Source organism: Epinephelus moara, chromosome 1 (genome assembly GCF_006386435.1).
Source record: "Epinephelus moara isolate mb chromosome 1, YSFRI_EMoa_1.0, whole genome shotgun sequence".
Classification (NCBI taxonomy): domain Eukaryota; kingdom Metazoa; phylum Chordata; class Actinopteri; order Perciformes; family Serranidae; genus Epinephelus; species Epinephelus moara.
In genome coordinates, this window is record NC_065506.1 from 40,248,664 (window position 1) to 40,275,245 (window position 26,582).

A 26,582-nucleotide genomic window follows, 5' to 3' on the forward strand; every position below is an offset into this window, starting at 1 on the left:
TTGAACCGCTCAACTGTGGCAAGAAACAAATGATTAACATGTTCAGAAAGTTAAAAGATGTGAAACTGTCATTAACAAGAGAAACATTCCTGCTTTCACAGCGATGCCACAAGACTTGATTTTTTACAGTCCAGTATTTTTAATGGCTTGTTTGTCTTTGTTTTGAGGCCTTTCTTGTCCTAATCACAGCAAGTGCTTTTCATTTTGCCCCAAATTGTCTGGCACTTTGGTAAACAACAAGTCAATTACATTTAAATATGATTACAAGGCTGCTTGTTTCAAACTCTCTGGTCCTTGGCAGCTCTGGTCCTCCAGTCTCCTGTTAGCTGCAGCTAAACACTGATTCTGGCTCCTTAATAATAAATGGGAGACCTTCATGAATGAGCTAAATTAGTGTCGCCTAAAACATCAGCCATTCCAAACTCTATTATTCCCTCTGTGACCTTTTTCTTCTGGCAGCCAGAGGGAAGCGGATGATCTCTAGTTTGTCAAAAAAGAGTGAAATGGGAGTTAATAGGCAGCTCCTCAGCAAACACTGGGGTCATTATGAATGGGAGGCAATCGCACAGATCAAATATACAGCAGGGGGAAATGGAGCTGGAATTCAGAGGCAAAACAAGGAGGGGAAATACAAATTGAAGAGGCTGGTAAATATAATAATGTGCGCCTCATGTAATCAAATGCAGATACCGAAGAGGAGCGTTGACTGATGGATGCCCTCGTGGACAGGGGAGACACGAGGAGACGGAGCTGCATGGGAACTGGTCTAAAGTTACAGCTCTTCTCCCATCAGAGAGTTTTAGGAGTCGTCACTGTTGCTGTTTTTCGTCTGTTTTTGTTTGCAGACACGATGAAGATCTAAGCAGCACCAATGTTCGGGCAATGTGACTGATTGATCCAGTAGATGAACAGTAAAGATTAAGAGGATGACAAATAAGCATGCTGCTTACACAGCGCGTGGGGCTAATCCTCCCCCTCCAACCCCCTCCTGGGCTCCCTTTTGAGGAGCTGCCACCGAGGAGCACCCACAGACAGTGACAGACCCTGACGTCCAGAGGGAGGACACGCAACCTGTTGACGTGCAACAAGTGTGAGCTCGAGCTCATGGCAGGACCCCAGCCCATCTGCAGCTCCACACAGTAGAGGCTCAAACCACCATCTGCCCACTTGGGACCACAGGAGGCCTGACAGATACATATCTCATATTCTAATTGTTTTTGGTGACAAGGAACCCAAAAGGAACTTTTTGTGTTTGGATCCTGGAAATTGTATCTTGAGATTAGACAAACTCCAGAGAAGAGGACTAAAGTTTCTTATCTCCATTCACAACACTTGGAGAAGACATTTTGTAATGGAGGATCACTTGTTGAAGATCCCCATGATGTCGTCTGCTTCCCCCAGTGAGTCCTCGGGGAGTGGCGGGACGGATGACAGCAGAGGAGGTAAGAGTTACACATGACCACCAGGAGCAACAGGTGTCCATGGAGCCTGAAAGAGGCAAACTTGACCTTTGATAAAATAAAAAAGTAGACTTATGGAGGTTTTTAAAATACAACATTTTAAGTTTTTAATTTTTCTTTTTGAGCTTCGCACATTTGATGACAAAACAGATTTTGTGCCTTTTGTCTCTTTGAATATTCAGTCATCTCTTTAATTTATCTTGCTTTAACACCACACAAGCGTGAAGTAAAACTGAAAGATTATGAATATGCAGAGAAATCCATTTTTAGCGTGCATTTCTTACATATAGATATACTTAATTAAAGTAGAATGAGGCCAAAATAAACATGTATTATGCAACTATCCGAGTTTATGTATAAATAATGGGTTTATTTGGATTAATATCAGTATCCCTGCATCGTTTATGTTAGCTGTTAATCTGCCTCCAGCCATTTTATTGTTTTAATTTCAGAATCATCCACTAAATGAGATTTTCAGGCCTAAACGGCTGTTGCAGTAGACTGAGCTGACAGTACAGATGGCAGGCACATGTATGAAACAATACTAGAGCACATGAATGGCACTAACCGACGGGCCCTGTGTGACTGTGTTTTGACTCACAGCCAAGAGTCCACCCCCGGGCAAAGCTCTGAGCCCAGCTCTGGTCTGCAAAGTGTGCGGAGACACCAGCAGCGGGAAGCACTACGGCATCTACGCCTGCAACGGCTGCAGCGGGTTCTTCAAACGCAGCGTGAGGAGGAGGCTCATTTACAGGCAAGAGAAAGCTTCAACTTTGGATAAAAACTGGGGTTCAACATCTGATTTTGTCCTTTAATTTAACTTCAGATACCATGATTAAATATGTCCCCTACCCTATTAAATTTTTTACACGAGGTGCATTATGGGAGGTTAGCATCCTTGTCAACACTTTATCTAAAACATTCTCATGGCCATGTTTTTTAAGAGCAAAAAGTACAAATGTGTATTTTTTGTCACAGAAACAGAATATACTGAGACTGAAAATATACAGTTATTTCACTATAATATCACTGAGCATACAGTATTAATGTAAATACACTTTTTAAAGTGGAGTTGAACATGAATAAATTTAATGAATGCTTTGTTTAATGTCTTTGTATTTCAAAACCTGTGATTTATTTTGAGGTAAAAAAATGAGCTACACTACCTTAGACCACAACAAGTTTTTTAAATTTAGGTTAGAATAAAAGTGTTGGTCATGGCAAACAGGTGGCTTTTATTTTCATAAGAATATGTATGAATTTCAGAAAAATTCCACCATAAATTTGTGTTTTTTTAATTGTCGCTTGCAGTTAGTTTTGAGTGGACTCTCCCTTTAACATCTTGGCTGTGGGTTAACAGGTGCCAGGCCGGTACAGGCATGTGTCCAGTGGACAAAGCTCATCGCAACCAGTGCCAGGCGTGTCGGCTGAAGAAGTGTTTGCAGGCGGGCATGAATAAGGACGGTAAGTTCCGTAGTTCTTTTATTTGTTCACCTTATAAAACAAGACAAAAAACAAATACAATAACAGAAGTAAATGCACAGGTGGGATAAAAAAAAGGAACCCAGAGAAAATTGTCATTTAAGACAACTGTATTTGCTTACCACCAATTTATGAACAGACATAAATATTTTTTATTTTATTTTATTATTTTATTTATTCTAATTATCTTATATATTTTATTAGTTTTAATTTAATTTAAATTATTTTATTTATTTTATTATTTTTAATATAATTTAATTTTGATTTTTATCTAAAAAACCCCCAAAACAATTTCCAAACAAGAAATATTACAGATTAAAAACAAAAACACACACAAAAAAAAACAAAGATTGCATCTGATTGTTTTTAAAAATCAAAAATGAGAAGTGACTGCAGATTCAATGTCACTGCACCTCTATGCCTAAATTGATAATGGGTTAACACTATATTTGTGGAACTGATTATATTAAAGGTCAACAATGATGTGATAAAAATGGATCTGGGGCCTATTAACAAAAACAAATCCAAGAAAATTGTTTAGAAATTGAAATACAGAAGTATCTACTGAGGTTTATTGATGTGAAATATGATAAATAACTCCACAGTTTGGAATAACGGGGCAGTGTTTGCATTTCAGCCGGAGTTGGTGACCATTAAAACAATTTTGTCTTTTATCTTTAATAAAAAGATGGAATAGAGACTAGTTTTATTTGTGCTTTCCCTCACTACATTATAAATGTGTGTTTAACATGCAAAAATACATTATATAATGTTAGAAACATTCACTGTCTGAGATTCAAATGTGACACTGTGAGGTCAAAATGAAAACTACATATGTACCTCATCATTATTTCCCTCCTCTTCCTCCCTGCAGCAGTGCAGAACGAGCGACAGCCCCGCAGCACAGCTCAGGTCCGCCTGGACTCCATCGACGTGGACCCTGAGAAGGAGCACCTGGCCACCACACGGGAGCCCACCTCCTCTTCCTCCTCCTCCTCCTCCTCTTCTTCCTCTTCCTCCTCCTCTGTTATCACGTGGCCCCACATCACCTCCTCCATGGCCATCACCTCCTCTGTCGCCCCCCAGCGCTGCATCAGTCCCCAGAACAACCACCGCTTCATGGCCAGCCTCATGACGGCCGAGACCTGCGCCAAGCTGGAGCCTGAGGACGGTGAGGAGGAGGAGGGTTTGAGATTTAAGATCAGATTAGACAAAGGGGTTGCTTTAATTTGATTATAGCTGTGATTCAGAAAACAGAAACAGTTTTTATATGGAATATCATTTCATATAAGAAGGCTAAAATTCATCAGTGTTAGCATGAAGCACAAAGTTGGAATTTCAACATGCCAACCATAAAAATATAAACAAATTAAAAGCCTAGGACATAGTTGGACATAATGCGGCCTGCGGCCCGATGGCAGCCCTCAGATACAATTCTTGTGGCCTCTGAACATGACATGAAATGCATTCATTATATTTTAATTACCGCAGTCCATTTCAATACTTTCACTTTCAATAGGCTACATTACATTTAATACACTTATCGACCACAACGTCAAACTGCGCCTCCTTAACAAGCATCTACTACTGGTTTCATGGCAACTTGAGGCATATCAATGTCATATTTATGTGACTGTTGCCTTGTGTGTGTCAACCTTGTTGTTGTCATTGTTGTTTGTTGCTGTTGTTTTTATTGCAACTGCGGCAGAATCAATTGCCCCTCGGGGACAAATAAAGGTCTTGAATCTTGAATCAATGCTAACGCTGTAAGCTAATGTTAGCCATTGTGGTGTGGGACTCGGCAGTTTATTGTGGGAGAGAGATATGTGTATTTTTTCTTGTGCAGTCCTCAATCATATGCTGGCTACCCAAACTGGCATTCAGTCATCAAAATATTGAGAACCCCTGCTTTAGGATGTTTCAGTGTGGGTCTTAATCACTGAATTAATGCAGGTTATAGTTGTCATTGTGTTTTAGAGTGTCTGATAAAATCCATTCCAATCAATCATACAATACAATGATAAAACAATAAATACAACCAAGATATGAAATAATATACTGGTGAGGACTTTTGCAGCAAGCCAATATTAGCATGCTAACAAGCTAACAGGCTAAAGATAAAATGCTTACATTAGTAGATACATAAACTAGGTCGAGTTCTGCACGAGCTTAACCTCGTCTTTTTTTGTTTCCAGTTGACGAGAACATTGATGTCACGAGCAACGAGCCAGAGCGAGTGTCCTCAGAATACCACATGGCTCTGTACCCGTCCAGCTCCGAAAACGTGTACGAGACCTCGGCGAGGCTGCTCTTCATGTCAGTGAAGTGGGCCAAGAACCTGCCCGTGTTTTCCAACCTGCCCTTCAGAGACCAGGTGAGATTCAACTTTGACACAGGCTACATTTTTTTTACTGTCAGATTTTTTTATTTATTCATATTTTGTATTTTCTATGAAGTTACACAAAGCTATACAAAAAGAAACTTGAGAGAAGTTTTAATTTGGCACCTGTTTAGTTTCATTGTTCTTTGTTGTCTTTTGATGAAAACTATATTAGTTTGGATTTGATTGTGACTGATATTCAGCTGGAGACTGTAAACTGAATTGCCCTATTTTGGGACAAATAAAGTTGTTTGAATTGAATTGAATTGAGTTTTGGTCAAACTGTAGTCATTTAATTTTTCTTAATTTTACTCTAGTTCTACTCAACAAAAAATTAAAATGATTTGATAATTTATTTTAGAAATTACATATCATCATTTATCAACCAGTTATGTGTCGGCAGGAATGGTCCTCCATATCCCACATTTGTAACTACTTTGACTAAACAGTGACGTTAAAGATGAATCTATTCCCTTCACTCTTGTCCGTGTCCCCCCAGGTGATCCTGCTGGAGGAGGCGTGGAGCGAGCTCTTCCTGCTCTGTGCCATCCAGTGGTCTCTACCTCTGGACAGCTGCCCGCTGCTCTCTCTGCCAGACCTCTGCCCCGGCATGCAGGGAAAGACCAGCTACACCAGTCTGGACCTGCGCCTCCTGCAGGAGGTCTTCAGCCGCTTCAAGGCCCTCGCCGTCGATCCCACCGAGTTCGCCTGCCTCAAGGCCATCGTGCTCTTCAAGCCAGGTGAGGCTAACTGAAATCGGACAGGCTGGCAGATTGGCTTTAGGCTCCTCAGTATTTCAGTTTCCTCCTGACCTTTCCTCCAGCACCGTTGTTTATCAGAATTTCTGTTACATTTTGTATGTTCTATGAGCTTCTTTCTAGAAGACAATTTTGCTCTCTGGCTAATTAACCATTTTGACTTCTTTAGACATAAATAATTCAGCTGTAAATACGAATGAGTGTAATTATGCACGGAGAGTGGCACCAGCTCATATTACCCAGCTACTTATTCAGTAATTTCTAAAAGTATTTGTCTGAATTTGTGTGACTCATGTTGGTGTTCCTCTCCTCCACAGAGACTCGTGGGTTAAAAGATCCAGAACAAGTGGAGAACCTGCAGGATCAGTCTCAGGTGATGCTGGGACAGCACATCCGATCACACTACCCCAGTCAACCAGCAAGGTGTGTTACCTGTCTTACAACATCAGCGCCTCATACTATATAAAAAATCACCTTTAAATACTTTTACACTGTTAAATCTTATTTATTTGTGGTCTTTTCTATGTTACAAGCCAAGAGTTTATTTGTTGTTGGAAATGAACTTTTAGGTGAATAATCCATCTGCCTACTCTACTTTGTATTTAGGTTAAAGGTATACTATGCAGGATTGTTGGTTACTGTTCATGCTCACAAGTGAAAGTAAAAGCCAATCCCAGATTCACTCTCATTTGATGTTTTGCCTGGAGATATTTGTGTTTTCGTCTGCCGTGTGTCTCCTGGATGCCTGCTGCTTACAGCCTGGCACCTGGTCACTTCCTATTTTAAAAGCCTCCATCTTACCTGAGCGCTGTGGGGGTGCACGCCCATAAAAGTCTCAAACACAGACGATAAGCAGAAAATGTATAGTAGGTCATAAGTGATGATTAAGAGGGATTACTTCATATGAGTCTATACTTTTTAAAAAAATCATGCATAGTATAACTTTAATGATACTCATTTATTAGCAACCTTTAAAGAGGAGCCTCTTTTGTTAGATTCATTGTCTATTTTCTTTAACTGTTACAGTGAAAACTAGTTTTTGTGTTTCTTCTTCTACAAGAAATTTCTCACTTTATTATTTTCTTTTGAAGGTCTCACTTTTTAATATGTGAGTTATTTAGTGGATTAATAGATGTGGAGACTCGAAATTAAGTGGACCAATAGTAATTACTCAACTTTGTGGAAGGCAAGCCTCACGTTGCCTCACTTTAGCTTTGATAAAGAATAGACTTGTTTGTTTGAATTTATTAGTCTCAAGTATTCTGAAAACAGCATTAAAAAATGTTTAAATTTTAAATGTTCAAATGTCATTTTAAAGGTCAGCATTAAGACCTGACGTTGACTTGTAACTTGCTTATCAAGACTTGTGTCTGAGGTTGCTCTCGGATGCAGAAGTTGATTACATTTTCATTTCTTGTCTTTATTCAGGTTTGGAAAGCTGCTTCTTCTTCTCCCTTCTCTGCGTTTTGTGAACTCGGAGCGGATAGAGCTGCTGTTCTTCCACAGGACCATCGGAAACACTCCCATGGAGAAACTGTTGTGTGACATGTTCAAAAACTAAAACCATTACCCATAAACCTGTGCAGTCACCTATGACCTCCAGGTGTGGAGGGGTGATGTTCGACAGATAATTGCTTTGTATTTCTGTATACATATCAGAGATTCTGCGTGCTGTTATTTTTTTAAAGGCCACTTTATTGTTTGTTTGTTGTTTCCACATCAGGTCATTCTGAGAATTAAAATGCAATCCAGTTCTTATCATCATGCTCGCTGTCTGTATCATACTTAGACTTTGATTAATGTCTGAAGTGACTCATTATCACATCTCATCCTCTAGTGTTTCATTATTTCTGTGTTTTTTGTGACATTTACCATCAGACCTTTATTTGTTTGGTGATAGATGGGCTGTATATCCATGCTGTCATACTGTGACTGTTACATTCATGTTGTCATGCCTCCATAAAGTTAAAAAACAAAAACTTGACAGTGGTTTTTGATTCTGTTTTTACCACTTCACACACTTCACTTCACTTCACTTCTTAGCTTTTAGATTTTCACTTATAAAAGGAAAAAGTTCCTTGTGTGAGACATAAAGATACAACATTAGAAAAAAGAAAATATCTATATATTATTATATTGTATCAGCTGCAGGATGGAGATGTTTATTGAAACCTGAACCCTCCGTGACACAGAATCAATCAAGCAGCGCCCTCTTCTGTCTAGTTTAACACACACACACACACACACACACACACACACACACACACACACACACACACACACACACTAAACATAACCCTTAAGTATAAAATGTAGATGGGAGTTGAGTTACAGAAGATGCACTGTTAAACAATCTGTCCGTTTTGCAGAGCAATTTCTCCTCATGCTCATATATTCAATTACTGTGAGGGACAGACATGTTGAGTTTAAGGGCCTGTTAAGGGTTTTTCTTGGATACAAACAAGAGTCCTTTCTTTGGTAATAAACCTGCGTGGAGAGGCTCTGAGGTCATCTTGTTAAGAGATAGAGGGTTTAAATAAGTAACGGCACTGATGTTGTTTTGTTTCCACAGACATGCTGTCATTTTAAATTCATGAATAATTTATATAAATAATAGTTGCTGGTCTGAAAATTTGGAAACAAGTGTCAGGCAGAAAACAGCATCGTTATTGAGTGTAACCAAGAATGTTGAGATTGACGTCTTTGGAAACGACGTTTACCAGCTGTGACAACATACTACGACTGGTGTTATGGTCACCTTATGAGTCTGTGTGTGTTTGTAACATCATGGTACATGTGGTCCTGGTGACACCTATTGAAGCTGGAACAACCACAGAAGCTGTTTTGAGAACTTTGGCGCGTGTTTATTCGTCTGTCTGTCTGTGGATAGATTTTGTCAACAAAATAGCGTTGCAAATGTGCAAGATGCAGTCATGAAACATTACAGGTGTGTGGCTGAGATTACAATAAATGCAGAGGTTGAAGATGGTGTGGCCGAGCAAGAAGGGGTTGGATCCCCAGGATCCCAGTAGGTGCATTTGGCTTTGAAGCAATTTTTTGCAGAGGCCAAACGGAGTAATTAAATCCATCACATGATGCCATGTGGCACAAAATGACTTTTTGTCTCAGACCAAGCAAAATAACTTGTTTCGCTGTCAGGATTTGATCAATTTGAGTCCAGAAGCGCTGCATAATTAAATCATTTTGTCCCCATTCAAGTTAGTGGAGTGTTAACTGGAGGTAGCTGGCTTGGTTGGCAGAAGTCTCTTGTGCGCCCACTCTAAGGGCCCCACAGTGCAAAAGCAGTGCCAGTCATCTGGGGGCTTAGTGTTTGCTTTAAGTCTCGGATCGCTGTACCATTCCTGGAGTGATCACATCGTAAGATGGTCTCTGTTTGTTGTCTGTTAGGAGCAAAGGCAGATGTTGTTGTTGCATTACTGTTCCAGCCAACATTTGTATGTGGGGCCCATGTGGGTCATAAATGGACGTGAAAATGGGCAATATATGTCGTCCACAGGTTCCACATTGGCCCCATGCCAGTTGCCCTCATGAGTAGGTTTACCCAAGTGGACCCCAGACAAGACGCCCATTTTGGGCCAGTACCCACTTGGTACCCAGGTAGCTGTAGCATAACCTATCTGGGGCCCACTTGATTAAACCCAACCATGTGGGAAACTGGAATGGGGCCATTATGGAACCCATGGACAATCCCATATAGGATCCATGTTGTGTGACATCAGTGTTTTTACCTACAGTCCCAACAGAAGAAAAAAGTTTAGTTTGGTGGATTTGTAATGTGAGCAAGTAAAACATAGCTGGTATAATGTTTACCAACTACACCAACTTAGTTACACCATCTTATGTTAGCAAATGTTAGCAAACCAGCATTAATTAATTACTTATACTAATGTACAGCTGAGGCTGATGGTGATGTCATTAGTTAAAGTATTGAATTAATACTTAATACTTTAAAACAACTGACCTGCTTGTGGTGCTACAGAAAAAGTCGGAGTATTATTGAAGTCATAAGGATTTATTGTCTGGAAACCAAAAATGTGTATCAAATGTCATAGCAGTCCATCCATAGTTAGATAATCAAGTCTTGACCAAAGAAGTGGACTGACCAGCAATTATTTAACCATGTTGTGTTTTGAAAACTGTGTCGTTAGCTGTAGCCGTCTCTGACGCTTGGAGCTCTGATATGTTCAGTGTGCAATGGAGTAACAAGAATCCATCTTGTTTTTGGTTGAAAATGTTCCTCCAACCACCTAAAACTGGCCAAAATCTCTGGTGATTTAATTTTCCCTTTTTAAGAAACTTAATGTCATGTCCTGATTGTATCATTTTTGTTAGAACAGCAGAGGGCGCAATCATAGACAGACTCACAGAGACAGGCTCAGAACGAAGAAGGAAATGGCGACACGTCACACCAGATTTATCATTTAATTAAGGTCATTTTTAGGAGTCATAATTTTTCTTGCTTAATATCAAGATAGATATCTTATTGTGGTGTTTTTAATTCTGGTATTATTGAATTGTGAGTTTTTGGTTACATCCCTAACTAGCATGGCTAAAAAATGCTGTCGAAGAAGAGGCAAAAAGGTGACATTACATTAAAAAAAGCATCATAAAGGACTGTCTGTCTGTCTGTCTCCAAAACAGGAAGTACACGCTCTTCTTCCAGAGTAAATAGAGCAAATCTTTTAGTTTCTGGTAATGAAAGACAGATTAAAAACATCTCCATTCCTCTAGCTCTTCATGGTCTCATTTCTTTGCTTGTTTCTACCACAGTTTACAGTCATTAATGTGACACTTTGTACCACATATTTTTAGACAACTGTATAGTGACAGTATTACAGTATCACTGAAATAAAGTGTTCTCCACTTTGAAATGAGACCTGAAAGCAGACGGGTGTAGTTAAAGCGAGTGTTGCTGCACCACAACTGAATGTCAGTCTGATAACAGACGTCAGTCAGTATTACTTCACCTTCTAATTCAAACACATGACAAACATGAGAGGAGCAGAGCTGGACGCAGGGGGTGGACACATCAAATGCTTTTTTTTTAAGTCTCACACTGCAAGGGAAATTGTAAAAAATGACTCCAGGCAGGAGGAGTGAATTCACAGCTTCGGTTCTAGTGCAGCCATTTATTATTGTGGGAGCTTTAAGAGCATCTAACACATGTGTCTTGACATGATTGGCTGCCTTTTGTGTTGAAATAGCAGCGGTTGAGCGTTGTGTGCGAGGCCCTTAGTCAGAAAATCCTGCTGATCAGATCAGCTGGCCCTCTGCAGCGTCTGTCATATGAGCCAGCTCATACATCCAGATTAAGAAACTTTGAACTCTCAAAGGGGATCCATTTGATTTCACAGCAAAGTGGCTGAAAATGTACCTTTAAATTTTCTTTATGACACATATAATGAACAGTAGAAGGTTTACCGGAGTCCATCTTTATGCTCCAGTTTGTTAGAGTTAAACGTCTGTGATCTGATCAGTAAATCTGCTTTAATTCATTTCTTCCTTTCATGTCATAAAAATAAAACACAGGTTCAGAGTGATCCTGAGCTGACGTCCTGCCTCACGTGTAAAACAATCCACATTCTCATTCTGGCCTTTCCTAAGCGCTTTGCACACAAAGGTTGCCCCTGTTGAAATGAGAGATTTTCATCTTATTATAAGATTAGTCTCTTAAGTAACAGGCAGAGGGAGGCAAACAGGTTACCTGCACGTTGCAGCGCAAAAATTGACATTACCTAATCTCAATAAGGAATCTCACAGAGAGCTTTTATTTCAATACACCAAACATGGGACATTAAAATGTATCAGACACCATAACATTAATTACATGAGGCAGAACATGGTGTGTGAAGGGTCGTGTTTAACTTCAGAGGAAAATGTACAAATAGGCATAGTGTGGGAGTGAGAAAGGTCAGAGGGAAGCACAAACAAAACTTTCTTTGGTGACTCCCAACCTCCAAAACCCTGGCTCTAGATAGGGCCATTCATGCTTTGTGCTGACCACCATAGTTCCCCTACATGCTTGACACACAAAAAAAGTTTCAGTTTTGCAACCTTAATGTTAGATGTCACTAAATCCTACACAGCTAACCTTAAAATTAATTATATTGAAGTTGAATGATGAAGCCAAGTTTAGAAGTATCATATTAAATAGAAACAATATCACATCAAGGAGCACCAGAGGTCACTTTAGGTCAGTTTCTTCCTCCACTTCTTCTCTCATTCTCTGTAATGTTGAATCTCTCTCTCTCCTCGTACTCCCCTCTGTGCAGTCGTTAATCCCGGTAATACTGGAATGTGTCTGGGTGTTTGGGCCAAACTGTCCCGACACGTCACTGCACCAGCAGGTCACTGAGCGAGGTTACTCGACCAGGGGAAGAGGATCCGTGAGTCCTCTGGATCTTTAATCATCCTGCTTCATCCCATTTGACTCAACTGATCAGCTGCGATGAATCAGAGCAAAGTTGACTTTGAGCCTTTTGAATATTCCTACTATGATTATTCAGACTGGTACTCGAACAATGCAGAGCCAACCAAACCACCCAAAGAGTGAGTAGAAAAACCTTATGCAGATCATTTTGTGTGTCAAAGGTGTCAAAAGGGTCTGTTTGGAAAGAAAAATCTGATTTTCATTCCTCTTTAATTATTGATATTGTAAAGTAGTGATTCTTTGTAGATGTGCAGTATGGGAATTTATTACTTTGTGGCAAAGGTGGTGATTTTATTGTACTTAATTTGAACATTACAGAGGTGAAATCAGTTCTGCTACTGGGAAACAATTGATTTTAAATTCAACTTGAGCATCTTAAAATATCTTGAAATAATCAAATCATATGTATCACTTATCCAACACCAATCATAGTTGTGAAAATCAAAAAACTGTGGCAAAATATTTGCAGTAGCTGTTTGTTTTGCAAATTTTAAAATATTTCTCTATTGTTTTACAAATATTTGCTTTTTTTGTTCAAACTCTTGCCAAGTATTCCACTTTGTTTATTTGAATGTGTTTTGCCTTTGTGTCACAGAGTTATTTTACCATGTGACCCCACAGTGGACGACAAGCTCTTCCACATATGCATGCTGTCGATATCTGTAAGTATGCTCAACAAAGGAACTGTACATTTTATTATTCAGTGTTTGGCTGCTCAAAGGCTCCAGAGGTGAGACACAACATGTTGCAATCATGTAACAAATCAAGGGTGGATGTGATGTGTAATATGTAAATTTTAATCTTAATGTTAAAATATACAGTTACATGACCAGACAGGAACGTTAATTTTCGCCTAATTCAGTCGGGCAACTCAAGGTGCTTTATCACAGTGATGCAAAATATGTATAAAAATCCAATATTGCCACATAGCAATAATGCCCATGGCTGAATACCCTATAAAATTCACTTTGCAGGGAACTACTAGGTGATCAAATAGCACGCAAACACTCTCCATAGGTCCCTTTGTATTTCTGTTTGTTAATAGTAGCAGCTGACAGGAAGTAAACAGTGACCAAAGCTGATGCCCGACTGATAGACTCTCCTCCTATCTATCTGCTCTCCTCCTAAATAAAATGTGAGTGGAATACAGTGAGTGTAGGTTTTGTTCTGAAGTTTTTGTATCTTCCATCAGATTCTTTTTCCTCTGACTCTTTCGTCTGTCTTTGCTTCAGGCTGACGTTCAGTTTAATGATGTTTGCCATTGTTAAACTGAACAAAAGCTCTCCATGCTGTAACCACAGAGTAAATAATGTAGAATAAACTGTGACAGCTGGGTCACTGCAGCTGATCAGAAATAACAAGATGTGGTCTGAAGACTCTGCAAAATGAGGTTCTTTATGTGTTTTCTCATGATGGACGTATGCTTTATCCTGACTTCCAATTCCATCTACAGAGCTGCTTTACTTTGTTTTTAATAAAGTTGTATACTTTTAATGAGATACTGAAGCTGACAAGTACTATGAGCAGCATTAATGTAAAAATAAAAGGAGGTGCAGTACAGTATGACTCTCTGGTAGTGATGATGACACATGGGCATTTTTCTAAAGCCATGGGGTGGCAGATCATTGGCCAGTCAACTCATGATTTGCCAGACAAAATTTGGCTGCAATAATTTAAGACCAAGCGGTAACCTCCCAGGCTGAAAAAGAAGCCAATGCGGTAGTGCCAGAAACTGCAGTTCCTCTAATGACCACTTGAGGCTGGCTCTAAAAGTGAGTCAGTCCCCATAGACTCGCATGTTAAAATGCCCAACTTTACAGCAGAAACAAACATGTTTACAGCCTGGTCTCTAAAGCTAGTTTCCTCCTTCATGACAAGTGTATGAGGCGTGAATTTTTAAGTAGCTCATCTATTTAAAATGTATGAAGGCTTTAAGTCACACACAATTAAGTTGGTGGAGGAGCGCTTTGAGTGACAGGCTCTCTGCAATGTGTCACCATAGTTTCTGAGTCAGATCCACCTCACGCTCCTCCACAGCTCCACTCTCTCCTCCAAATTTGGTCACTTATGGCTCCAAAAACAGCTCAGAAACAAAATACCAAACCTGAGGCTTCAAAATGAAAATTCGCAAACCAATGGGTGATGTCATAGTGGTTACATTCATTATTTTAACAGCACAAGAAAGACGCTATCATGTATTTCAGCTAAGCACATGTTTTACTGTAACATCCTCGTTTAAATAGAGATAAATATATTCATTGTGCTATACACATAAAAAGTGCCATGACAACATTTTCAAGTCAAATTTTCCACCTAACGCCATGAGCAAGACACATATGAAACGAGGGATTTGGCAGTCCTTCATCAGAAAATTTTGAGCATCAAACACTTAATTGTACTTAATTCAGGAGGATTTCTATGCCCCCATTTGTGCTTTTTTTTTTGCATCATTTGTGGTGTCATTCATTCATTCATTCATTCATTCATTCATACATTTTCCGTAACTGCTTATCCTCTTTGGGGGTTGTGGGCGGTTGGAGCCTATCCCAGCTGACACTGGGTGAGAGGTACACCCTGGACAATTTAGTCACCAGTTAACCTGCATGTCTTTGGACTGTGGGAGGAAGCCGGAGTACCCAAAGAAAACCCGCGCTGACACGGGGAGAACATGCAAATTCCATAAATGTCTTTAATTTTGTCAAAGTAAAACCCCCCTGCTGTTTTAATGTTTATAGTAGGCGTGACAAATGCACATGTTGTGAATAATAAGGTGGATGTGTCCCCTGTGTCCCTCCCAAAATCTACAGCTATGATAATATCAGTATCACTTGACAAAATGTAACATTTAACCCAAGGTCTGCTTACTAACTTTTGACCCCACAGCTTATAACCCCATGATAAGGTCTATCCTTGTTATGATGCAAGCAACGTCTTCAGGCAGCAGATGAGACTGACATTGGAGAAAACAGTGATATGATTTAGCCGATGATTCAGTTCACATATTGTGCAAGCATACACCGTCATAACCCTGATGTGGAACAGTTGCTCTGTATGTGAAGTGACAGCTGTATGAGGTGTAACAGAGTGTCATCTCTCCCTGTAGCTGGTGATGATGTTAATCCTGGCAGCTCTCACCAGGAAAAACAAGCTCTGCCAAGGATTTACGAGAGGATCCTCCAGTATCTTCAGGTGAATTTGGGAGGTCCAGATATAAATGAGAGACTTTAGACTGCAGGTTTGTCTCATGTTATGAAAATGTTCCTGTTCATGATCTCACAGTCCAGCCAACTTCCTGGACCAGACTCAGAAAAAGGGCCTCGTCATGGCAGTTTTTGGGCTGGTGTTCAGCAAGCTGGCGATGCTGGTGATCGCTCCAGACCCTCTGCCTTTCTCCAAAGATACTCCAGCGGACATTAAAGGTGGACATTTTTATATATCATTTTAGAGGTGCATCTTTACAGCTAGATATGCTGTTGAGATTTTATGTGGTAAGATAACAGTCATGATGCTAACAGGAGCACAGGTGATAAAAAACAAACATATCCACTCAAATGTTTTATTTTGAATAATTAGAATTAATCAACATTTTGTGTAATCACAGATGAATGATGAGCACATAAGAATTCACACAGTTGCTTTAATTTAAGCGTAGGGAATCTGAATAAATGTAAATCAGAGTTTGATGAAAACCCTTTGAGAAAATAGGTCATGTTACAAAGGCTGGTAGAAAAAGATGCTGGCAGGGAAATAGGGCAGGACTTCAGCTCCCTCTTTTTCCTCAGTCCATATTGATTTTCCTGTGGGAGGTCACACATCAGAGGATGATACGCTCTTTTCTTTTATCCCTTGTTTTTCAGAGTACATGAAGATAATTGCCATCTTCTACTACCCTGTCCTGTATTATCCTCTGTTGGTCTGTTGCACTCTGCAGCATAAAGCAGGTTATGTGTTTGGGGGGCTCCTCTCCTTCAGTCACTTCGGGATCCTGGTGTGGCAGAAGTTTGACTGCCCAAAGACTCCAGAGGTGAGACACCAACGACATGTTGATGCTCCACATGAGGGGTGGATGATATATAATGTGTAATATGTAACTGTCAGTCACAGTATTGAAATATATAGTTATATAACCAGACAGGTGTGTGTGCCATCGTCTGAACTAGTCTGGCAAATTAGGATACTTCATTACACTGATGCAAAAAAAATGTATAAAAATCCAATATTGCCAGTGCTGCCCAGTGATCAGCAGAATTGTCCACAATGGCCTAAACAACCACAGCTGTTACAGTAATAGCGACCACTTGGTGATAACAGAGTAAGCTGTAAACACAACATTAAAGTTTTTATGACAAACATTTGCCTTAAATGTTTCTGCAAACCATGTATATGTAACGTTTATACGCTACTATGTAGTGGCAGGGGTGTAAATATAGACAATGCAAGCAGTGCAATTGCACTGGGGCTCCTGGGATGGAGGGGCCCGTAGAGAGAGCAATGCTGAGTTTCACATCACGTACTTCTGTACTTACACTTAATATTTTGAGTGCATAAGTGCGCTCACACTGAGAAGTATGGAAAAATGCAGTGCACTGGAACTATGGACACTTCTCGCACTCAATGGTCACCATGTTGGCTACGTAGCGGAAGAGGAGGGACCACTTTTCAAACTGGAAATAGTGCCCGAGGACTGTGTGACCGTGAACGTCGCTTCATTGTACAAATACATGTGTTTTTTGCACTAAGCACCACTATACTGTTATTGGATATAAGCCAGCAGTATGTTTGTTGGGTTAATTTAGCAGTCTGTAATGATTTGGTACCTCGAACGATAACGTGAATGCTAATGCTAGTTTGCTAACTAGCTCATTTGCAGCTCATTTGCTCACTGGTTTGAGACAACACCCTATAAGTACTCCACCAATAAGTACATAGTGCACATAGTATACTACATGGAAGTGTACTGAGGGAAGTATGTGATTTGAGACATAGCACAAGCCTTTGCAAGTGATTTGCCACCTGGGAAATACTGTATACCTGTGTTCAAAGATAAATGATAAAAAAAAAGAATATTTGTAATTTAAAAACCGTGCCATATGTCCTCAAAAAGGCAAAACCATCTCTGTCATGGTTTTCTTTTATATTTTTTTTCAGATAGTCAGTAGCTTTCTAAAACAAACAAGATAAGATATCTAATAAGATATAAAAATATGCCATTAAAATGATTCGATTAAATGAATAATTTCTTACTTTCTATGATATTTTTGACAGATATGCAGTGATGATAGCTGGGTAATATCTATGTTGACGCTGTCCAATGTCTAGTCTCTATTTGTGTCAAGACAATACATGCCTGTCATTACTTCCTGTGTAGCAGATACATTGAAACTTTACATAGAGCTGTCACAGTTAAAGATTTCCCCCTGCAGTAATTAAGGGTGGCTCATCTCTGCGATTTGTGGTATTATTGTCTTTTTGCAAACTACTTCCTGACTTTAGCGCTTTGTAAATCTCTCTGTTGTTAGGCTATCATTGGATATATTGCTGCTTTTAAATTTCATTTAATTTTTTTTAAAAACTGATTAATAAAGTGACAAAGATGACACAGTTTTCACAAATTAAATACATGTTCATTGTTTAATGTAGAATAAAGGGGGGCAATTAGTAGATGCTTTGGTTGCTATGATACAGAATATCTGTGAGAGTAAAAATGTCAGCACAAGGTAGAGTACTTTGGATGAAGGGAAGGTGGAAACACGTAGGGAGAGAGGACAGATTCACTGGTCTGTGTGGGCTCATTTTAAATTTCTTCTCTGTTGTTGTTGTTGTTGTTGTTGTTGTTGTTGTTGTTGTTGTGTAGCACACCTGATGTGACTGTTGGTCTTTGTGGTTTTTGTCCCATCCCTCTCCCACTGTTAGTGGATGGCTGGATAAAAAGTGACAGTGATTAGCGGCTGCAGAGTTTTATAAAAAGCTAAACATTTTAAACTCAACGACCGAAAAAAAACAGCAGGTAGTGCTTAGTGCAGATGAGACATTTAGTGCCTCGTCATGCTGCCGGCATTGGTAACAGAGTGTAAATACATGGTGCTCCCATGAAATAATGAGGACACAGCGATCTTGAGTTTACCACAATATCACCTTTGTTATTATCATTGTTATTTAACTTTTTAGCATCTAAAAACAAGATTCCATTCATTTCAACTGAGGCACGTGAAACCACTTGTCTCAAAACATGGTTGCAAAGACATTTCTGGTGAATTGATTCATTAAAACATTAACTTTTTTTCCATTTTCTTCCTCACAGATCTACAAGTACTACGCTCTGCTTGCAAGTCTGCCTCAGTTGGCCTGCCTTGCATATCTCTGTGTCCAGTTTATTTTGCTGTTTGCTAAAGGACCAAAGACTGAAGAGGTGAGAAAAATTCAGCCAATAGGCTACAAAAGTACCATTTGTCCTCCATGATAAACGTGTGAGTAGCAACATGCAAACTAATCTCTGGCGTATCTGAAGACGGAAACGTGAATTTCAACTATGTAAAACATAACCATGATTACTGTAAGCAGCTTGTGCGGAACAGAGTGGGTTTAACTCAGCGTCCTTGAGCAGATTATGACAAAGGAGGTGATATTTTTATCCCTTCCAAACATATTAATACAACAGAGTTTTTGTTTTAACAGCAGGTTTAATCTGTCGAAAGTTTTCACTAATGATTTAGAGGAGAACAAATAAACAAATAAACAGGAAAACCAGCACTTATTTTATCTTAACGTCAGATTTTCTTGTATTTTTTATATATTCTTGTTATAGCTCATCCATTGAGATGGGTGGTTCTCTTTTCATGTCATTATGTCTTCAACCAATTAAAGCTGACAGGAGTGTAAAGTATCAAGACCCTAAATTACACATAATGGAGAATAACTTCTGTCACCTTGCAATGATGCTGAACCCCACTTACAGTCACTCTGGCAAAGTTTTCTACTAGACATTGCTCAGGAAATGACCATCCTCTCATGTGGTGACTCATTATAGATCATGATTTGATGTGAATACAGATTTCTTTTTGCTTACAGGACCTTGACAGCAGCTACTACACCAACTATGTGAAGCTACTTCTCAAGAAAAAGTCCCAAGCTGCCAGGTGAATAAAGACACAGTGATGAAAACATGTTTTAGTCCCTCCCAGCTTTATTTAGACCACATGCCACACAGAAAGCAACAACCACAACCTGACATTCATTTCATCATTGGAATAGAAAATAAAATGTACAGTAGTATTACTACACATTGAGCTGAATTAAGATGTGAAATATCAACAAAGAAAAAGCAGAAAGGGACAAAGGACAAATAAAATAATAAGCAGATAGATAAAACCATTTGAAAAGATTAATGGCAAAATACAGTACAGAAGTCATCCTGCTTAAAATTTAAAGGATTATTCATACTACAAGCCAAATCACCAGAAAAAATATTGGCATTGTTCGTTTCTGCAAACCACAGATGGATAACATTTTTATGTTATTCTATAGTGGATATGTTTCAACATATATGATATGCTTCAACAATGCTGTGTTTAATGTGTTGTTGGGTTTAAGCACAAAAAACACTTGGTTATGGTTAGGGAAAGACCATGTTTGGGCTTAAAATACCAAGTTTTGGGGGCACAATCCCGGCAGGACAAGCAGTGATGTCTCTGTTAAAAAAGCTGCTGGAAAAACACAGACAGGTTGCTACAAAATACCAACATTTGAGCCTTCAAAGCTGCTGGAAAACCAGACAGGTTGCTACAAAAACAGACATGCTTGGAGCCTAAAAAGCCGCTGGGAAAACCTTTATAGGTTGCTACAAAAACAACAACAACTGAAGCATTAAAAGCTGCTGGAAAAACACAGATGGGTAGTTAGAAAACACCCACATTTGGAGCCTAAAAATCTCCTGGAAACACACTGATGGGTCACTAGAAATCACCCACGTTTGGAGGCTGAAAAGCTGCTGGAAACACTAATGGGTCATTACAAATTACCCAAGTTTGGAGCCTAAAAAGCTGCTGGAAACGCATCGATGAGTCGTTACAAAACACCCAAGTCTGGAGGCTAATAAGCTGCTGGAAAAACACTAACGGTTTGTTATGAAACAATAACAATTGGAGCCTTTAAAGCTGCTGGAAAAATGCTGACAGGTTGCTACAAAACACCCACGTTCGAAGGCTAAAAAGTCTGTCAGCTTATATCTTATGTCACTTCAGAAACACTGATATGATACTGATAAAATATACAAGAGTAACGTATTTTTGGTGTCCAGAAACGTACAATGCCAACATTTTCTTCCAGTGATAAGGCTGCATGCTGTCTGCGGTTAACATAATTTGTTCTCTGTTTATACTGCAGCTCATCAACTACAGATAAACCAACGCTGGTAGAGAGAATCCTGGAGGTGCCCAAGAGTTATGTTTATATTCCAGAAAAAGGTGTGTGCATTGAGAGATGCAGAGATGTTTTTAAATTAGCCACTTTGTATTAATGTCACACTCAGTGGAAAACTGACATCAGCTTATCTAAACATGTTAGTCTCTAAAGATTTGATGTGATGCAGTGATGGTAAGTCCTAAAAGGCTGTGACTAAAATCTACTGTGACTGTGCTGTTTTGTCTTTCAGTGTTTCGTTTTCCACTGAAACTGGCTGTATCAGCATTTGTTGCCCTCGTGGCGATATATCATGTAAGTCATCCGCGGACCGTCGTCATGACCTTTCACCTCTTAAATCTGATAAATTATAGTTTTGCCTTTGTGGAGCATAAATCATCATGTGAATGTGAATGTGTTTGCCTTTCAGACAGCGTTGCTGTTAGTCGTCCTGGTGGTCCCGACTCTCCATATTGTCCGTGCTGGTATTGATGAAAACATCGCCTTCCTGTTACTGGGCTTTGGGATCGTCTTGTCAGATGACAGAATGGAGGTTGTCAGGATCGTGACCTTCTATACTTGGTTGCTGGAAGGTATGTGGGGCGACTGTTACGCTTTTAACAAAAATCTTGGAGGGTATCGTTATAAGAAAGGTGACTAACTTTGTTATTTTTCCCACCACATTGTTTGTCAGTGTGCTACCTCTGTGCGATGACCCTGTCTTGTTTGGTCAGCCTCGTCATGCTCATGAGGTCCATGGTACTTCACAGGTAAGTCCAGTATTATCATAAACTATAACTGGCTATCTTCCTGGTTGAGGGCTTAACCTTTGTTTGAACTGTTTGACATGTAAACGGAAATGAAGTTTATGGGGACAATTCAGTCTTAAGCCTGAGAGGCAGCATTAGCATTAACATTGTATGGCCTAGACAGAATAAGGGTCGGTGTCCTGTCACAAGAGTGAACTAACACTGGCAAATATGTGTTCACTCCCACTGAGTGCAAGCAAAGGGGCGAATAAAATATTTGCTTCCGTCAGCAAAGCAAAGTCACATCCATACATCACCTGGAGTTTAACTTCTGTAAACTTTGACCAGCAAAGTTGCAGCCTCAACCAATAGCAAAGAAGTATGTGTGGAGGAGACACTGACTGTCACCATGTATGTACTAATAACATCATATTTCACGGTATTTACCAGCAAGCTAGCGTTCTGTAGCTGTCACATCAGGCACTGCCGACATTCAGCACAAATATTGCCTTGCAGGTGATGGTCACTCACCTGCATTCACTCATGTGTGACTGTGCACTTAGAGTAAGATTTGGTTTGATGTAGAAATTTGATGTTGTGCACGATTTTATCAATAATTTTTTTTTCCACGCAGGCTTTTTTAATTTAATTTTTTTGGTACTTTATACGGTGGCTGTAATTTGAGTGTGCATTGTTTTCTTTAGTGTAGCCTACCTTTTAAAAAGGTACAGTTTCTATTTGAAGATGAAAATGCCTAGTATTTAGGATTTAGTGGCATCTAGCAGTGAGGTTGCAGATTGCAACCAACTAAAACTTCTCCTATATTCAAAGCGTGTCGGAGAACTACAGTGGCTAACGTGAAAACGTGAATGGCCCTATCTAGAACCAGTGTTTGATTTGTCCATTTTGGGCTACTGTAGAAACAACAGACTCCGTGTTCAGTACGTAGATACAAACAGCACAATTCTTAGTTATAGGTGATTATAAACTCTAAGCTAGGATGCTTTATATGACGTGTATAGTGCCACTCTGTTGTGTTGTGATTGATAGGTCTGTTAACTTTATGCCACTCCTGCATAAGTCAGTGCCCCACCTTGGCCACTTCAACAGTTAACACATCCTCTGAACACAGAATAACATCAGCATTCATTTGGAGGCATGTCCCCAGTCTTTTAGCTCAGGTTTGGTCTCAATCATCTGTTCCAAGAGTTTCATGTCCATCAAAGCGATCAGTCACTTCACATTTTCTACCATTTTCTATAACCCTGTTGACTCTTCTTTGTTGGTTTGTTATGCTTTTGATGGCTTTTGGATTTCCAGGCATTCCTGCCTGAACCTCATGTTTTACTGGTTTTAATTTGTTCCAGGTCAAACCTGAAAGGACTGTATAAAGGAGACATTTACAACATTTATAACAGCCAGAAAACCATCCGTCCATCTAAGCCTGGTATTGTCTGTTGGATGGGATTGACAGGATACCAAGCTGCGATCATCTGCCTGGGTAAAGCTCTAATACAATGAATAATCACCATTGACTTTGACTTTATTTAGAGGAAAATGCTGGCAAGTTTCTATATTTTTCTTATTGTCAACAAAACTCAAAGAGAAGAACACCAACAATGAATTAATCCTGCTAGCAAGTGGTGCACAGCATTCAGAAAGTATTCAGACCCCTTCATTTTTTTCTCAGCATTTTTCCCTCATCAATCTACCCTCAAAACCCCAAAGTAACAAACAAAGCGGCATCAAAGCTTTCTCTTTTGCTGAGACCTTATAAAGACAGATGTGTGTGCCTCTCCAAATCATGTCCAATCAGTTGAAATTGTCCTCAGGTGGACTCTAATCAAGCTGTGGAAACATGTCAAAGATGATTAAGGGAAATGGGAGGCACCTGAGTGGAATTTCAAGTGTCAGATCAAAGTTTCTGGATACTTTCCTGAAGAATGATAGCTTAGTTTTTTGTGCCACACACTTATATTGTTGTCCAAAAACTATTAAAACACATCAATGAGCCACACTGTTGCACTGGGTGACATGTTCACAAACACTGCATTCATTTTGACTCAATGTCAGGAAGACAGACTTTGGTCTTTTCATGGGATTTGTTGACAAAATACACCAAAAAGGCAGAGGAGTGCCAGCCTTATCTTTTAATTAATGCAAATCTAAATTCATATGCTACTGATAATTCAGAGTTTTAATGAATTGTTTTATTAAAGAAAGCTTAGAAGAAAAATTATAATGCCTCTTAAGAATGTGTTAAAAATAAGCTGTGTCCGTGTTGTGTTGGCAGGAATGGCGATTCAGACTATCGTGTTTTTCATCTGCTTCTTGTTCCTGGTGTTTTTGATCATTATTCCTGTGTTTCACGGCCGTAATCTCGTCGTCTTTGAAATAGCGGGGAAGGCATGGTGAGTCAGTGTGTACAGTAGCTCTTTTTAAATTTTGTGATTAGTGATCATAATGGAGATTACATTTAATTTAAATTATTTTTCCCATCTTTGTGATGTTTCAGGCCGGGCTGGGTCACACTGATCCTGGTTACAGTGCTTCAACATGTAACTGCTAAGTTTGCTTTCATCAAAAAAGAGGGTGGTACAAGAGACTTGAACAACAGGTGTGTGAAGCTCATTAATGTTTGTATAGTGTGCTATTTGTTATTTTTTTCTGAAATATTTTATGTTGATTTCCAGAGAGAGTCTGTTCCTCCTGACGTACCTGCTGTTCCTGATCAACACTGTGGTGGGACTGATAGTTGGAATTTGGAGAATGGTGATAACAGCTTTGTTCAACATCGTCCATCTTGGTCGTATTGACATCAGTCTGCTGCACCGCACCGCAGAGTCCTACGACCCAGGTATAATTTATCACAGTCTATGGGCAACAATAGAATCTTACGCCGTAAATAACTTAATTACCAACATCAACATTACTTATTAAATATGACATAAAAGCTACATTATTAAAGAAAATAAAGGGAGAGACTTGAAGATATTTTATGGCCATGCTCTCATTCCCACTTTACCTTTGACCCCACCCAGCCTACCGATACTACGCCCACTCCCTGAAGGTGGAGGTCAGCCAGTCACACCCGGTGATGAAGGCTTTCTGTGGGCTGCTGCTGGACATGATGGTCGAGGGCGGCAGAGCCGGGCAGAAAATAAGAGACGCAGAGGAAGGTAGACTCTGAACTACAAACACACATAAAATACATATCCTTACATACATGCAGCAGAGCTTTACATCTGACCTGTGCTTTGTTGATTTCATTTAAAATCTATTGAATTCCAGGACTGAATATTAACAGGGCCAGAAATCTAAGGCCACTGCAATGCAACACCTGAGGCTGTAATGCTCGTTAAGAAACTGAAACTATTAGAACGACTAATAAAAATTTGGACTTGATGATGGCACTAGCTGAAAAGTCCACCAAAGTTTACAAAAACCATGCACCAAATGTCATGGCAATCCATCCAAGAGTCATCAAGACATTTATCTCCAAACATCAAATGTGAACTCGTCTGTACCAAAAAATCCAGGGAGGCTGTGACATACGGTGGCCGATGTGAAAATATGAAAATATGAAAGCATTAAAACATGAAAACACGAAAATGTGAATGGTCCTATCTAGAGCCAGTGTTTCTGCATTTTGGGCTACTGTACATGAAGAGGGTTTTATGGATTCAAGGAGGTCGTAAAATTCCTTGAAGGACTCTTTCAGTTGTTGAAATACAGAGATCACTATGACTGGAGTGAGGTTTCCAAATCAAAACATACTGTACATACACAGCGTCATACAGTACATGCATTCATCCCTCAGTTTGGTGTCTCATTCTGCCCTGACAGCCTGCTCCTCCATGCTTTCAGGGATTCAGGAAAACAGGCCAAACAAGGCGACCAGCAGGAGGAAGGGATTCAGGAAAACAGGCCAAACAAGGCGACCAGCAGGAGGAGGATTTGCTGCCGCTGGCTGCTGCTGTACACGCTGGTCAACAACCCATCTCTGCTGGGCTCCAGGAAGCACTTCCAGACACTGCAGACCTCGGAGAGCATCCTGAACGGGACACCAAGCCACAGCTCCAAGAAAGGCAGCAAGAAGGAGGCCGACAAGCCAGCTGACGAGCCGGTCGAGCCCACCGAGACCCCGACAAACCAAGATAAAACTGAATAAGATCCTTAATCTGTAGGGTGTGGTTGACCGTTTACTCCAAACAAAACTGTATTTAGCACATATCTAGTTATACTCACATAAAAAAAGACTTGGCCTGCAACCAATCACATTTTTATTCTTTTATTCTTTGGTAATGGCAGGGTTAGGCAACCGAAACATCTGTTTAAGGTTAGGGACAGCTTGTGATGCTGGGCTCATTGATCAGCGCCAAGTGCAGAGCTGGTTTTGGTGCAGCCCTGCCATTTCGTTTTTGAGTGTGAACACGTCCAATGTGATCTTGTTTGGAGTAAACTGTGATGATGCTAGATTTTTACAAGGTCCAGATGAGGACACAAGAATAAAACAATAAAGTCAGTCAGGGTTTATCCAAAGAGTCTCTAATGAAGGTCAATTCAGGAACATGGTGACAAACTCAAAGCCAACAGCACCTTTGTTGTTCCTATGATACAAATGTTATGGTTGAAATGTGCTCCAGTAACATCCCAATACACATCTAATACTGGTGTGTTTGTCCTTCATTACAGATTGCTTGGGTAAACCCTGCAATCACCCACAAGGCAGGTGGGCTAGATGCCTTTTTAGGGGTCCATGTCATTGGTTCGACAGCCCATTGGTTCGACATCCCATTAGTCCGACTGTCCATGGTGCTGAACGGCTCGCGGTGGGCGTATGGTGCGCCGCGACCGGCTTGAGGCGGAGCAGGCTCACGGCTTATATGTTTGTCACTTTCTTTT

General features: G+C 39.9%; 2 protein-coding genes across 2 annotated transcripts; both read left to right on the top strand.

Annotated features, from left to right (window-relative positions):
- Window positions 1-996: 996 nt before the first annotated feature.
- LOC126391273 (photoreceptor-specific nuclear receptor-like) lies at window positions 997-8,047 on the top strand. The gene is made up of 8 exons (XM_050045910.1): window positions 997-1,442; window positions 2,064-2,214; window positions 2,821-2,924; window positions 3,817-4,113; window positions 5,138-5,316; window positions 5,822-6,062; window positions 6,398-6,503; window positions 7,509-8,047. The coding sequence occupies exons 1-8, from the start codon at window positions 1,352-1,354 to the stop codon at window positions 7,639-7,641; spliced, it is 1,302 nt and encodes a 433-aa protein (XP_049901867.1). The 5' UTR covers window positions 997-1,351; the 3' UTR covers window positions 7,642-8,047.
- A 4,443-nt stretch (window positions 8,048-12,490) lies between these two features.
- Window positions 12,491-26,331, top strand: LOC126392185 (receptor for retinol uptake stra6-like). The gene is made up of 17 exons (XM_050047473.1): window positions 12,491-12,650; window positions 13,127-13,193; window positions 15,635-15,720; window positions 15,811-15,950; window positions 16,389-16,555; window positions 18,833-18,940; window positions 19,600-19,667; window positions 20,914-20,993; window positions 21,182-21,243; window positions 21,359-21,521; window positions 21,623-21,698; window positions 23,045-23,178; window positions 23,971-24,088; window positions 24,193-24,294; window positions 24,371-24,534; window positions 24,719-24,856; window positions 25,589-26,331. The coding sequence occupies exons 1-17, from the start codon at window positions 12,550-12,552 to the stop codon at window positions 25,846-25,848; spliced, it is 2,034 nt and encodes a 677-aa protein (XP_049903430.1). The 5' UTR covers window positions 12,491-12,549; the 3' UTR covers window positions 25,849-26,331.
- Window positions 26,332-26,582: the final 251 nt, after the last annotated feature.